This window comes from Lytechinus pictus, chromosome 2, assembly GCF_037042905.1.
Source record: "Lytechinus pictus isolate F3 Inbred chromosome 2, Lp3.0, whole genome shotgun sequence".
Classification (NCBI taxonomy): Eukaryota; Metazoa; Echinodermata; class Echinoidea; order Temnopleuroida; family Toxopneustidae; genus Lytechinus; species Lytechinus pictus.
The window spans coordinates 19,026,596-19,041,202 of record NC_087246.1 but is presented as its reverse complement, the minus strand read 5'-3'; the positions used below and the strand labels follow the sequence as shown (position 1 = coordinate 19,041,202).

The window sequence follows — 14,607 nt, the reverse complement described above, 5'->3', positions numbered from 1 at the left end:
TTCCTTTCCTCAAGGAGGAGCAAGATATTGAAGCTAGATTTCATTGTATCAATATGATTCTGTTAAAAATCAACTCTGAAATTGTTTTCGATTTCTTTACTTAAGGGTTCACTGCGTAATAAATTAGGAACCAAACACCGTATCAAACACCAAAGCTACATGACTTTGTATATATACAGTGCGTATCAAAAAACAGTTTACACTTAGAAAAAATCCTGTAAAATTATACATTTGTAATATCCTGAAGATTTTTCCACATTTGAACATTGGTACAGATCCATTTAAGCAAATGACGATATAACTGTCTAAAAATATTTCCGCTTGAGTGAGCACCACTTACTTTTGAAAAGTTAGTGAAAAATGATTTGCGCAGAACCTTGAAATAATTACACGAATAAAAGTAGACCTTAATCATGAAGAACACGTGGAATTTAGCTAGTAAAATTGATTTGAAGATATCTTTTACCTTTTTAACTTGTTCCCTTGTCCAAAACACTTCGAAGAGTGCAACGCGCACCCACCCCACTCCCCCACACACCGAGGCCATCGTGACGATATTTGCTTTACACTGAGCTGTGATTTACATGGAATTGCTTAGGCTTGACTTTTATTTTGTTAATCATTGTCAAGCTTGGGAAAAGTGTGGAGAAACAAGAATTACATGGAAAATGAAATGTAAACCCACTTTGAATAATAAAAACTTAGTGAAAAAATACTGGAGATGTCTGATATAAACTTTTGTTAAAATTCAGCAATGTCCTCAGATCCAGCTGGCACAAAAAGGGTAAAAGTTGTGCTTTCTAAGTGTTGAAATTTCAATTTGGTTGGCAAAATTGTTACAAAATGCTTGAATGTCTCCGTTTTATTTCAATTGACTAAAAGTGCAAGGGAAATGTATGAGAAATGTTTCGCAGGGTAAGTTTGATTTCGCCCTTTCCCCTTGACACTGCATGAAAACGAACATTTCTGCGCAAACAGATTTCTGCGAGCTTTACAAAAATGGACAGTTCTCACTCAAGTGTAACATTCTGTCATAACTTTTACTTTTATTGGATAGATGAGACCCAAACCCAAGAATATATGTGAAAAAATTACCCACATGTCGTATATTTTTTAATTGCCAGGGCTTTTTCAAAGTGTCAACTTTTCTTTGATACGCACTGTATAGGAGAGTAACCTTCCATAAGAATTATTAAAGGCCTTAAAGGCCTGGTCACACCGGCAGAACTTTGCTGGAGCATTCCTGGAGCGGTGAAAAAAAAATCATCACCAACGCCCAGCATTCTAGGAGCGGTGAAAAAAAATCATCACAACGCCCAGATAAAGGTTGGCACCGCTAGACGCAACTTCGTGGACGCTTAAGATCCACTAGACCAACGCAGAAATCTTGAACGCTAGACCACCGCTGCTTCGCCAGCTTTGCCCGGGCGGTGATTAAATGTTGCACAAACTTTTTTGGAGCGGTTGTAAGCGTTTTACGAGCAGAAACGGGATTGCTGGAACGGTGTCGGGCGTTGAAGCAGCGATCCATTGCTGTGATGAACTTTTGTTTGGCGTTGGTATGGAAGTGTCGGAGCGGGACCAGCATTTGACTATAAATACGGGGAGAAATGGACCAGGAGCCCATTTGGAATCTATCAGAACTTCTATCAAAGACATCCGTTCAGCTCCGTAGTCAAAAGCGGTATGCCGCTAAACCAACTTTAAACCCCCGCCGAGCCAACGCCCGCATGCGCAGAACGCCGCTCTGTCAACGCTCGCGTCACCGCTAAAGCAACGTAGGCTTCAGCGGTGCACCGCTAAGGCAACGCCCGTGTTTTCGATTTTTTACCTATTTTGTGGGCGGTGACGAGCGTTCTCGAAATTCGGCCCCCTCTCCCTTCCGTTCAAGGAACGCTCCAACAAAAATCGGGCGGTGTGACCTGGTCTTAGGTTTGTTTTACATTGTAATATTGCTCAGTATAGTTAGGGAAGAGAGAGGGGGAAAGGGTTAAATGAAAGTATGATTTTTTCCCCTTTTTGTCGATACAATCAATATTTACAGTGATAGAGTGAATTTAAATCTTAATAATGACCGATATGGATTTCCAGTTTCTTTTTTTTTCTATAACAGTGCTTATACACATAATCAGTTTAAGTAATTATGGTTATTAGAACCACTTACAATTCTGCATGTGTTTTCTATACAACAGCGAAAATGTGCAACACACCCCGTGGTAGTCCTCTAGGTCTAGAAAGCGGTAAAATCCACGATGATGCTATTTCAGTTTCAAGTGAGTGGAACGAGACCCTTGTGGACAAAAATAAAGCTCGTCTTAACGGTTTATCTGCGTGGCGCCCTGTCACCGACGACGCTGACCCCTGGCTACAGGTTGCCTTTGATTCCGCTTTTATCATCACAACTATTATAACACAAGGCAGACCAGTATTTGAAAGACAGTGGACGACGTTATACAAAGTGTCATACAGTATGGACGGAACGTCATGGGCCTTCTACCAAGACACCTATGCTAATACAGACAAGGTAAACATCTATATTGCATCTTGTCCTTTTTATCCTATACAAAACAAAGCCCGAAACAACTTGGAACCAAATCTGAGAACAGAGAGGGGGAGATAACGAACGCAATAAATACTGTTTCAATCCCATTAATTGCATTATTATCGGAGAGGTTTTAATGAATACACCCATGGCCAAACGCCTGTGTGAACAAAACCTCATGTGGTTGTTTATGATTTGGTCCGAACAAGTTCGGGGAATATTTATATAATATTGACTGGCCTTGAGAGGGGAACTTCAAATATGTCGCCCGCAAAAGAATCATACTGCCCCGAGTCTTTATAGACGAGGGCAATGTGGATCTCTTAAGGACGTTCCACAGTTAAAGTGAAATCCATGTCATTTTCACCAAACTATGCTCATAGAATACTTTAGCACCTGAATATTCCAAATATGCAAAAATTAACGTGGGTCCATGTGCTTGATTTTTTGCTATAGAGCTTCAAAGTTCACCCAAATGGACGTTCTTAAGAATTGCGCATTCAAAAGAATTTGGCATTTTTAGACCTCACGAGATCACTACAATGAGTTTAGACCTCTATTACTCAGTCAAAATCCATGAATATTAGATTTCGCAACATAGTCAATGACTGTATCCTTAAAGATGGAAAATCTAATATTGCTATTTTACGTTTACGATCGGCGTTTTGAAACGACGTTTGAAAACGCTGATTCAGTCCTCGCAATGGAAGCATAAACACACCCTCAGTCTAACAGCAGTAAGTCTTAAAGATGATGTGAAAGATAACAAAAACCCAATCTCAAAAATGTGTAATTCCAGTACAAACTTGAGAAGTGCAATAAATGCAGCTGCAATTAACTCAAAACCCATGTCATTTTACCAAATTTTGCATAGAAGAAGGTATAGTTAAGAGGTGTAAACATTAACAAAATAGGGGTTCGTGTGTTTGTTTTCAAATTATCAGCACTTTCATTAGAGCACAGTGGCGTACCGTGGGTCACGGCATTGGGGGGCACCCGAAATGTTTTTGAGTCACTTACTGATGCGAGCGCGAAGCGCGAGCTGAAAATTTTTTATATTCAGACCTAAAAAAGGACATTATAAGCAATTTTTTTTGTAATCATGATACGTACCTGTCTAGCTAAACAAACAATGCGAGCGCAAAGCGCGAGCTGAATTTTTTATATATTGACCCCAAACAGGGTTATTTTAAGGGCTATATTTTAGGACTCCATTAAGAGTATGCATGTCTCACAATAATCATCTAATGCGAGTGCCAAGCGCTAGCTGATTTTGTATACATCTAAACACATGAAGCAAATGTCATTATAATCGAAGCGCGAGCTGAAAATTTATGAAATTCAGACTTGAAGAGGGGCATTTTTAGGCTTGTTTGTAGGAATTCACTAAGACCATATTTTATCAACATAATCATGCGAGCGCGAAGCGCGAGCTGAAATTTTTTTATATTCAGATCAGAAGGGACATTTTTAAGGACCGATTTTAAGAATTCATGAAGAGCAGATACCAATCCAATCCACTAATGCGAACATAAGCATGGACAGGAAATGTTTTACATTAAGACCTTAAAATGGGGCAATCACTTTAAGAAGTCATGAAAAAGAAGCATATGTCAGTACATAAAACAATAATAACTCGAAGTGCGAGGAAATATGTTTGGTTTATATTGACTTGAAAACGTAAGGTTTTAGTATAACAGGATTATCTCGTTAAACAGACAATTCAAGCACCAGGAACAATGAAGACATAGGCCTTGAGCAAATTATAAATGATAAATGATAAATAAATGATAAATCCATAATTTATTGTTCGAAATAGACATGAAATGAAATACTCCGAAAATTTGCTTTGCCCAATTGATCGTGGGCCCGGCAGCCGCTGTGCAGCGCCAGATCGACGAGGCTCTATCCCTTTAATCGTTGAACGCCAAACAGGGTAGCAGCAACTCCCATCTTTTAACGTCTTTTGGTCTGACGCGGCCAGGGTTTGAACCCCCAACCTCCCGGTTGTGAGACAAAAGCTCTACCAACTGAGCCAACACACCTTTATGTTCATAAAGTTATCAAAAAATGTTTCTTATGTAATATAACATAACATGATTATAATATAACATTATAATGAACAATAACTTCTCCTTTCCCACTACGTTTCTCTTCCTTTCTCCCTCTTTTTCTCCTTTTCCCCGTTTTTTTTTTTTTTTTTTTTTTTTTGCCAGCCGATTGGGGGGACACGTGCCCCCCCATGCCCCCCCCCCCCCCCCCGTAGTTACGCCACTGTTAGAGCAAATGTGCTTTTGAAAACTGCATTCTCTGATTATTATTATCACGATGAGTAGGCTTATTTTGGCCTACTTTAAACAGTTTAACCGGCATTATGAAAATCGAATTACTATCTTCTCATACATCCATGTTCTTGCGTTTTCTTCAGGTCTTCTCAGGAAATTACGACGGTGATAGTCAAGTAGAACACAACTTCCTCACACCCATCGTATGTAGATACTTTCGTATCCATCTGATAAAGAGCTTGGGTTATAAGAGCATCAGGTTAGAACTCAATGGGTACGGTCCCATCAATGAATTATTAGGTGAGCACAATAATGATCAATGATCATGACGTCAGTGCTTTCGACCGAATTTGGAACTGAGCTAATACAAAGTTTCAGTATTCAATTAGATTGTAACTTTTGAACAATTATCGGAAATTATAATTTAAGGTAAGATTTAGCTTTATTCACACTAAATATAGAAATTAGATTATGCGATTTCTGATAAATGTGTTTAATTCTATTTGTACGTGAATCGTAATAAAGATCTAATACTTTAACGATTTGACTTATAAGCGGATTTCGAACCAGCCACAAAGTCATTTTAAAGAAGCAGATATGGTGAAGTTTGAACACAATCAGAAAAAGAATATTTGACAAGTTAGGAATTTTCAGTTGCAAAGTTGCAAAAAAAAACTTTGGTCCCAATATCCACATGATCTATGGGGATATGAATTTGACTAAAATCATGGGGCACTGCGACTTAATTTCTGGACTGATACTCGTGACACTACTTCAACCATGTCAACTGACTTCAGAGGTATGTCTCTGGACAATGCGTAGAAATTCACTGGAAATAATGTAGAGTGCAATGATATCCAAAATTAGATTGAACACCTAATACTACAGATTTTCTCCAATCTCATTTCATATTCTAATCTTTGGAATTTAGAGAATTCCTAGGAATATCTCGACTGGGGAAGTTCAAGAAGTACAATATGTTTCTCCTCTTGCTCGGACAGAAGCCGACAGCCTAGTTTCATGTCAGCATTCTTGTTGACGCCAACTTCAGAATATTAAAACAATATTTTTTTTTGGGGGGAGGGGTATCTTGATCTATAATCTCTAGGGATGATTGATATTAAATACGGAAAGACTCATGGAAGAAGTAGCCTTAGATAGGCCTGTGGGCATAAACTTGCCTTGCTATCGATCTCTCAAAGATATTTCATTTAAATCGTTGTTTATTCTTAATCATTTTTAATTTAGCTGCTATAAACCAAGAGGAATCTGGATGTCTACATCCCCTGAGAGGAAGTAAAATGGGAGTGGAAGATGGACGAATCCCAGATTCTAGTCTTACTTCTTCATCGTATCAAATTCTTGGTGGATTCCTTTTTCTAGCGCAAAATGGAAGATTGAACGGCGGAATTGATTCTAATAGGAGCGCTGGCTGGCTAGCCGTTGATGACGACCAAGACAGATGGGTGATGGTGGGTCCGTTATATTTGTATTCGTCTGCACACAGAAAAGTGTGTGCTTCATAAAAAAAACATGTCTAAGACTTATCTATCTACGCATTTGACCGAAAATTTGGAATCGGTCGATGTGTGTTTTAGATTTGAAATATGGGAGAGTTTGGGTTTTTTTCGTCTTGAAAAGATGTTAAGATACTGGCAATTGTGCAAAACAAAAATGAACAAAATGTATAACTTTTTACAATTAGTTTATTACGTGAACTTACATTTGTTCTTTGTGATTTAAAACTTGTGGGTTTAAACTAATCACTTTGTGAGTTTAAACTAATCACTTACGCTTGTTCTTACAATATTATGAACATTCCCAGGAAGTTCAGGAGTTCATCACAAGGAGATGTCCTGAGTATAAAACATACAGTAATGTGAAAATTTGATGTAGCTAAACGGTCCGAATGATAAACATGATGATACATTGTTAAAAAAATGAATAAAAAAATAAGATTTTACAGCAAAAATAGTGAATCATTCGATAATTGATAAGAAAGGTCTATTTAAACAAAAAATGTGAATCATTCGGTAATTAATGTAAGAGGTCTATTTTAAACAGAATTTAATGGTATAAAAATATTTATTGAAGGGAAATGTGTAAGGTTCCATACCGCAGATACCAATTCTCTTTATTTTAACATAATTTACGATTACAGGTGTTCTCTGCTGCAAGAACTTCGTGGTGGGGGTAAGGAGACATTTCCTAACAGTATACAGATTACAAAATAGCTTTTCAAGTTTAATAATATTCTGTGCATTAGGCAAATGAAATTGGGAATATGGATTTATTCAAATTTTCATTCATTTGATTTTTTTCTGCGAATGATTTGACTGATCAGATAGATGTTGGTCAAACCTCTCTCATCACCGGTATTATTGTACAAGGGCGACACATGGAACATCAATGGGTAACGTCTTTGAAAGTGTCCTATTCTCTGGATGATTTTGTATGGACTTTCGCTTTGGAACCACAATGCGAACAGCAAGTAAGTGTACTTGAACGCATCAATAAAGTAATCAAGCATCCAATATTTTTCCTCTGACATTTTCCTTAACCAAAGGGGATGTTGCAAGAAAATATCTAGTAAAAATTTTTGAAATTTTTAACAGGCCTGAAAATGGGACATTATGGGAACTCTTTTGCGGCCAACAGTATGCGTATCTTATTCTGGAAAATAATGAAAGTTCAACACGCGACCAGAAATATTTATTTATAATTGGGATAATCTCAATCTAAGCCCCAATTAACCCTATTGAACAAGCGCGAGAGAAAAACCTATTTTATGTAAAGTAACATAGGTCCCTGTGCACAAAAAAGTTGCAATTTGCGAATTTGCGGTATATAAAAATGTTATTATTATTAAACGGCAACGAACGTAGAGAGCAGCAACACTTTACGTTCGTTAGTTGTAGTCGAATGCAACTAAAAGAAATCATAAGTAACTTTATTTTCAACCAATAAATAGCACTTATTTGGGGTTAGGTAATAAACGCAATTCTTTCGGCAATGGTCCTCTTATATTTTATTTTCATTTTTTTACATTACTTTCCCTCCTAATTTTATTCCCTTTTCTTCCTGCTCCTCTCTTTATTTAATTTTATCCATCCTTCCCTTCTCTTTCTTTTTTCTTTCCCGCCGAATCTAAATATATTTCTCTCTATCACTAGATCTTTCCTGCAAACTACGATAATGACACTCCAGTGACTATTGTGTTCAACCAGCCACTGACTGCTCGCTATGTCAGAATTCACCCACTCATATGGAACAATGACTGCGGCATGAGATATGAAGTCCTTGGTATACGAGATTAGGAGAATTTCAATACCTGAAACGTTTATAGTAAAGGGTCACTTTTCAAGTCTTAACCCTAAAAAGGCCTGGGGGCGGACCCCCCCCCCCCGGCCGCTCGTACATTTTTTACGATAAATCCGCCGCGCGAAATTTTTCAACCGCGCCGCTCATTGACTTCTTACTTTCGAATCTCGCACAACTTTTGAGACTAAATTTGCGATGCCCGGGTACGCGATTACGAAATTACGCAAAATTATGTAAGTGCATGTCAGACCCAAAACTGCTCATGTACAAATCCAATTTTATAAATGTATCATTATTTCTACTTTTACTGACTAAATTTAATTAACTTTGTCTTATTTATGAACAAAATTAAATCTGCAGCAATTTCCATCGAAAAAACAATAAAAAACAAAAAGTCGAAAACAAAGAAATACATAAGAAATTAAAAAAAACAATAAAATACATTTTAAAAATTGCGATACCATTTTTTTTGGAAGTACATTTGATCGGGATACTACAAAGACTCTGTGAATAAAAAATAGCAGTTTTGAGGCAGTATAATAGTTGATTAGAGCAAATGTTTTATTTCATAAATAAATTAGCATAATTAATCCATTTAATTAAAAATAACATACAGCCTTGTAGATTATATCGCACACTACCACTGAGCAAATTTTCGCGGCTCTCGCACGATCGAAGGCCGAGATCTCGGGGGGGGGGGGCGATGAATCCGCCCCTCCCCGGCTGTGAGATGGGTCCAAATAACCGGGCTCTTTTAGGGTTAATCTTATCTTATTTTACTGCAAAATAATTGTTTTTACACATTTATCATTTCCAGTAGTATTTGATTACGTTTGAAATGTAACTTAAACACTTTTAAAACTACTATCATTACAAATGTTTGTATAAAAGTTGTAGTATAATGATCTATTTATCTATTGATTGATTGATTGCTTGACTCAGTGATTGATGAACTGTTTGAATATCATATAGCCTTTTGAACAGTGGTCAAATATTTTCACGAGTTATTATATTTTAACTTTTACTCGTTATACATTGAAGATGGTGATATGGATAAACGATAATTGAATAACAAAATCAATTATATCTAATTAGGTAACTAATAAATTGATAGGAAATATATAATGGGAAACTTAAGGAGCATAAAAAGTTACTAGCGTTAAGAGAGATGGTGCAGGGTGACCTTGTGAATAGATGGACTAGGAACAGGGGGTATTTTCATAAAGCTGTTCGCAAGTTAAGAGTGACTTTACGAAGAATGGTGATCATTTCTTTTGATAAATTATATTCACCATTATCATTTAGCGCGTAAGAAAGATTCACCAGTCGCTATTAACTTACGAATAGCTTTATGAAACAAACACTAGTTTTGAAATACTTTTCTTATAATCAGACATCACCAGTTGGAAATGTTAAAACTGAAGCTATGCTGGGTTAAATTGTTACCCATATGATATTTACATTCGTTGAAAGATACGATAAACATGATCATGATAAAGGCATCGCAGTGTTATGGAATAGCGCCATCTGTGGCGGGATACCGGAGAGTGTAACAAGATGGAATCCAGTAAATGGCTGAACCCAAATGTATTATTAGTTTGAAGCCTCCGTTATTTAGGTTGATACTGTAGTGAAGTTGATAGTAGGAGTAGAAGAGACGACAAGACAAAACATGGTGTCAGGACAGAGCTTTTATTGGATTCTGTGATGTTGATTTTGGACAGTTTTTCGTGATCGTCGGAGCAGATCGGAAAACGGAAGGATGCACTTCCGAAACGGCGAATGTTCACAGAGCATGACCGAGATGAAATTGTAAGTCCAGCTTTTGATGAGACATTTTATGACCTCCCAATATTCCTTAATGATGCTGGATGATGCTGAATGATGCTGATGATAAAGTAGTAATATCTGATTGGAAACAAGGGACAGAACTCGGTGCTGAAGGACGAGTGACCGGAAATACCAGACAGTTTGCATCCCATTGACATTGCACAGGAAAAGTGCAGTGAGTGACCGGAATTACCAGCTGTTTTCACTTGATTGTTTCCAGGGTTAGAAAAATTCATCATCAGTACAATGGAGCAACTGAGGCCTCCCAGACAGATGAACTTTGAAGCAAGTGACCTTTCCTTAGAGTGGAAACAGTGGAAAGATGAGTTTGTGCTCTACATGGATTTGAGCATGGATGGTAAAGAGGACAAGGTGAAGCTCAAGATGTTGAAGTACCTTGTTGGTCCACAGGGAAGGGAGCTCTACGAGACGATAAAACCTGAAGGGACAAGATTACCGAATGGAACCGTGCAAGACGTCACTATGGCCCAGGCTCTGGATGCTTTTGAGAAGCATTGTCAACCAGTAAGGAATGAGACCGTGGACAGGTATCGGTTCTTTACTCGAAGTCAAGGTAGTGGAGAATCATTTGATTCGTTCTTAACTGAACTCAAACTGTTGGCGGCTCACTGTAACTTCGGAGATTTAAAGGAGTCTCTGATTCGTGATCGGATCGTATGCGGGATCAAAGATGGCATGCTCAGGGAGAGACTTTTACGAGAATCTTCACTTGATTTGGACAAGTGTGTCAAAGCTTGTCAAGCATCTGTGCTCTCTAAGGCCAGATTAGATGTTCTTGTCGGTGAGCAGCAACAATTGGTTCATGCAGTGAGCAATAAAGAAAAACCCAAGAACTTGCAGGCAGTGCAGTGTAAATTCTGTGGACGTTGTCATGAAAGGAAAAAAGAGAAATGTCCAGCCTTCGGGAAAGAATGCTTTGCATGCAATGGAAAAAATCATTTCTCTAGTGTGTGCAGGAGCAAAGCCAAGAAAGATGGTAAGGATCAGAAGAGAGATCCAAAGAAACCAAAGAAAAGACCAGTCCATGTAGTGGAAGCAGGCAGTTCAGATGAAGAATTCCAGGAAGTTCAGACAGTGGAACTGGAAGGAGAGCATGCTGTGTACGGGATAGACGGGGGAAAGTTCAAAAAGAAAATTTTTGTGCTGATGACACTAAGTGGGAAAGATGTGAAGTTCCAGGTAGACTGCGGAGCAACATGTAATGTGATCCCTAAGGCGCTGGCAAAAGAAGTCATCAAGAGCAAGGACCTTGTACTTACTGTCTTTAATCAGACAACTGAAGTTCCTCTTGGCAAGACCAAAGTGAAAATGATGAATCCCAAGAATGGAAGGAAATACAAAGTGGACTGCATCGTTGTAGACAGAGAGTGCATGCCAATACTTGGGAGCAGTGCAGCCCAGCAGATGGGATTGATCAAGGTCTGTGAGGAAAACATAATGTTGCTGAAGGCTGACACAGATTGTGAGAGTACTCTAAGCAAGCAGACCCTGATGACTGAATATGCTGATGTGTTTGAAGGGACAGGAAAACTTGAGGGAGAGTATCATATGAGTGTGGACGAAGACGTTACACCGGTGATCCACCCACCAAGACGAGTACCAGTGGCTTTGCAGACCAAACTAAAGGAAGAATTAGACAGGCTTGAAGAAGGCAATATAATTGCAAGGATAGAGACGCACACCCCTTGGGTCTCAAGCCTTGTCTGTGTGGAGAAGCCTAATGGGAAGCTGAGAGTATGCTTAGACCCAAGAGATCTGAATAAGGGATTGAAACGAAGCCACTATCCCATGACAACAATAGAAGACATCCTATCAGACTTGACTAATGCGAAGGTGTTTAGCACCTTTGATGCGAAGAACGGATTCTGGCATGTCCAATTAGACGAGTCCAGCTCGGAGCTGACAACATTCAACACTCCCTATGGCCGGTATCGTTGGAAGCGTATGCCTTTTGGTCTGTCCACCGCTCCTGAAGAGTTCCAAAGACGCCTGAACTTGGTGCTGGAAGGTCTTGAAGGTGTCAGATGTGTGGCGGATGACATACTGGTGTTCGGTAAAGGGGAGTCAGAAGAGGAAGCAATAAGAGACCATGACAAGAAGGTTAGAGCCTTGATGAACAGATGTCGGGAAAGAAATGTAAAGCTTAACATAGAGAAAGCTAAGCTTAAAGTGAAGGAAGTATCATACATAGGACACACAATCTCTGCTGAAGGACTGAAACCGGATCCTAAGAAGGTGGAAGCAGTCTTGAAGATGCCTAACCCTACGGACGTAGCGGGAGTCCAAAGATTTATTGGATTTGTGAACTACCTGAGCAAGTTTCTGCCTGGACTTAGCGACCTTTGTGAGCCACTTCGCAAGCTGACGCAGAAGGACGTAACTTGGTGGTGGGCAGAGGTGCATGACAGGGCAGTGACAGAAATAAAGAAGCTGGTGACTGCAGAGCCAGTACTCCAGTATTATGACCCATCCAAGGAATTGACGCTGCAAGCTGATGCTTCAGACACTGGATTAGGTGCAGCATTGATGCAAGAAGGACGTCCAGTGGCGTTTGCCAGTAGAGCCCTAACTGATACAGAGACAAGGTATGCACAAATTGAAAAAGAACTATTAGCAGTAGTCTTTGGTTTGCAAAGATTTCATGTGTATACCTATGGAAGACCAGTAAGTGTGCAATCAGACCACAAACCACTTGAGATCATCACTACAAAACCACTCCATCTAGCACCAAAGAGATTGCAGAGGATGTTAGTGAGAATGCACACTTATGATGTGGTAATCAGATACAAGCCAGGAAAAGAGATGTACTTGGCAGATACCCTAAGCAGAGCCTATCTTCAGAGTGGCAAGACTGATGAAATGAGGGAGCTAGAGACTGTCAACTTAGCAATGCACATCCCAGTTTCACAGCCTTTGCTTACTGAGATCAGAGAAGCAACTAAGAGGGATGAGACTATGCAGAGACTACAAGAGATTATCAAGCAAGGTTGGCCCAATGACAAGAAGGATGTGGAGCCAGACTTAGTCTCATATTTCCATGTTAGAGACGAGCTGAGTACAGAGAATGACCTCATATTCAGAGGAGAGAGATTGGTCATTCCAAAAGCCATGAGACGAGAGATGACGTTACAGATTCATGATTCCCACATTGGTGTAAATGGATGCCTGAGAAGAGCAAGGGAATGCATGTATTGGCCAGGCATGAGTAGCCAATTGAAAGACTTTGTGCAGAATTGTGAGACGTGCCAAGAATATGGTAAAGAACAACCCAAGGAAACACTAAAACCCCATGATGTGCCAGAGAGACCCTGGGCAAAGGTTGGTGCAGACCTATTTCAGCTGGATGGACGCCACTACTTAATTACTGTGGATTACTTCTCAGGCTATTGGGAAGTCGACTATCTGGAGAAGACACTGGCCACCAATGTTATTAGTAAACTCAAGGGCCAGTTTGCACGATTCGGGATTCCGGATCAACTTGTCACAGACAATGGACCACAGTTTACTGCAGACGAGTTCAAGAGGTTTGCAAGGAAGTGGCAGTTTGAACATACAACATCGTCTCCCCATTACCCTCAAAGCAATGGGAAGGCGGAAAGCAGTGTGAAAGTTGCAAAATCTCTGCTGAAGAAGGCTAAGACAGCAGGAAGTGATCCATACCTCAGCCTTCTGGCATTTCGTAACACACCAACACCTGGTATGGGAAGCAGTCCGATACAGAGAATAATGAACAGGAGAACTAGGACTGTGCTACCAACTACCAAGAGGCTGCTCAAACCTGAGATACAAAAGAAGGTTGGAGAGGAGATGAGAGCAGCCAAGGAGAGGCAAGCATGCTACTACAACCGAGGAGCCAGAGATCTGACACCCCTGAAAATAGGTGACCATGTTCGTCTGAAATCAGCAGGGGGTCCAAAGAAGTCCTGGATGAGAGCAGTAGTGGTAAGCTTTGCTGCAGAACCTAGATCCTACAATGTCCTTACCCAAGATGGCGTTACTTATCGACGAAATCGACGCCATCTCAGAAAAGTTAGCAAAACAACTGATAATGCTAACAATGAACTAGACGACCTGGTGATTTCTCAACCCGAGCGAGAGATTCAGCCTGTGGCCCCCCCACAGGACCCTAACGAACATCAGGCCCAGACGACTAGATCAGGAAGGCGTATTCAACGACCTCGTTATCTGGATGATTATGTGACCAGATAGAACTTATAAATTCCGGACATAGCTAATAGAGTGGGAAACAACCAAAAGTTCTAAAGTTTGAAATGTCCACCCAAGTGTGGAAATACTTTTATTTGTATTATTTTTTTAATTTGACGCAAATTTTGGCATGACAGGTTAAAAAAAAAAAAAAAAAAAAAAAAAAGAAAGCAGAAAGAAAAATAGATTGGCTACTCTGAAAGTATTTGATCTATCATATTTTGCAGGTTTTCATAATACATGTGTTACTATGAGGTAGATTGATATAGTTGATATAACCATTATGTAGACAAAGACAACTTTCACAGCACATTTACAGAGATGCTGATGAGATATACACTATTTGACCAAATTTGTTATTTCCAGAATTTTTTTTTTTCCAACTCATGTCGGATTCACAAA

The 14,607-nt window shown here is 39.4% G+C and overlaps 2 protein-coding genes across 3 annotated transcripts; both read left to right on the top strand.

The window, feature by feature from the left end:
• The first annotated feature begins 2,194 nt into the window (after nt 1–2,194).
• Nucleotides 2,195–11,124, top strand: LOC129274310 (lactadherin-like). Of its 2 annotated transcripts, XM_064112150.1 has the most exons (6): nt 2,195–2,524; nt 4,971–5,127; nt 6,076–6,299; nt 7,172–7,318; nt 8,001–8,130; nt 9,767–11,124. In XM_064112150.1, exons 1-6 carry the CDS (start codon nt 2,198–2,200, stop codon nt 9,769–9,771), a joined length of 990 nt encoding a protein of 329 aa, XP_063968220.1. In that variant the 5' UTR covers nt 2,195–2,197; the 3' UTR covers nt 9,772–11,124. The 2 variants fall into 2 exon arrangements, with proteins under 2 accessions (XP_063968220.1, XP_054767123.2); XM_054911148.2 differs by lacking the exon at nt 9,767–11,124 and having other exon boundaries at nt 8,001–8,520.
• On the top strand, nt 10,225–14,208 carry LOC135155939 (uncharacterized protein K02A2.6-like). The gene has a single exon (XM_064106499.1). The coding sequence runs from the start codon at nt 10,225–10,227 to the stop codon at nt 14,206–14,208; it is 3,984 nt and encodes a 1,327-aa protein (XP_063962569.1).
• Nucleotides 14,209–14,607: the final 399 nt, after the last annotated feature.

Excerpts from the sequence above, each read along its gene's own strand:
- LOC129274310 (XM_054911148.2), top strand. The coding sequence starts at position 2,198 with ATGTGCAACACACCCCGTGGTAGTCCTCTAGGTCTAGAAAGCGGTAAA. Across the intron at positions 2,525-4,970 it reads CCTATGCTAATACAGACAAG|GTCTTCTCAGGAAATTACGA; the intron begins GTAAACATCTAT and ends CGTTTTCTTCAG. Across the intron at positions 6,300-7,171 it reads ACCAAGACAGATGGGTGATG|ATAGATGTTGGTCAAACCTC; the intron begins GTGGGTCCGTTA and ends TTGACTGATCAG.
- LOC135155939 (XM_064106499.1), top strand. The coding sequence starts at position 10,225 with ATGGAGCAACTGAGGCCTCCCAGACAGATGAACTTTGAAGCAAGTGAC.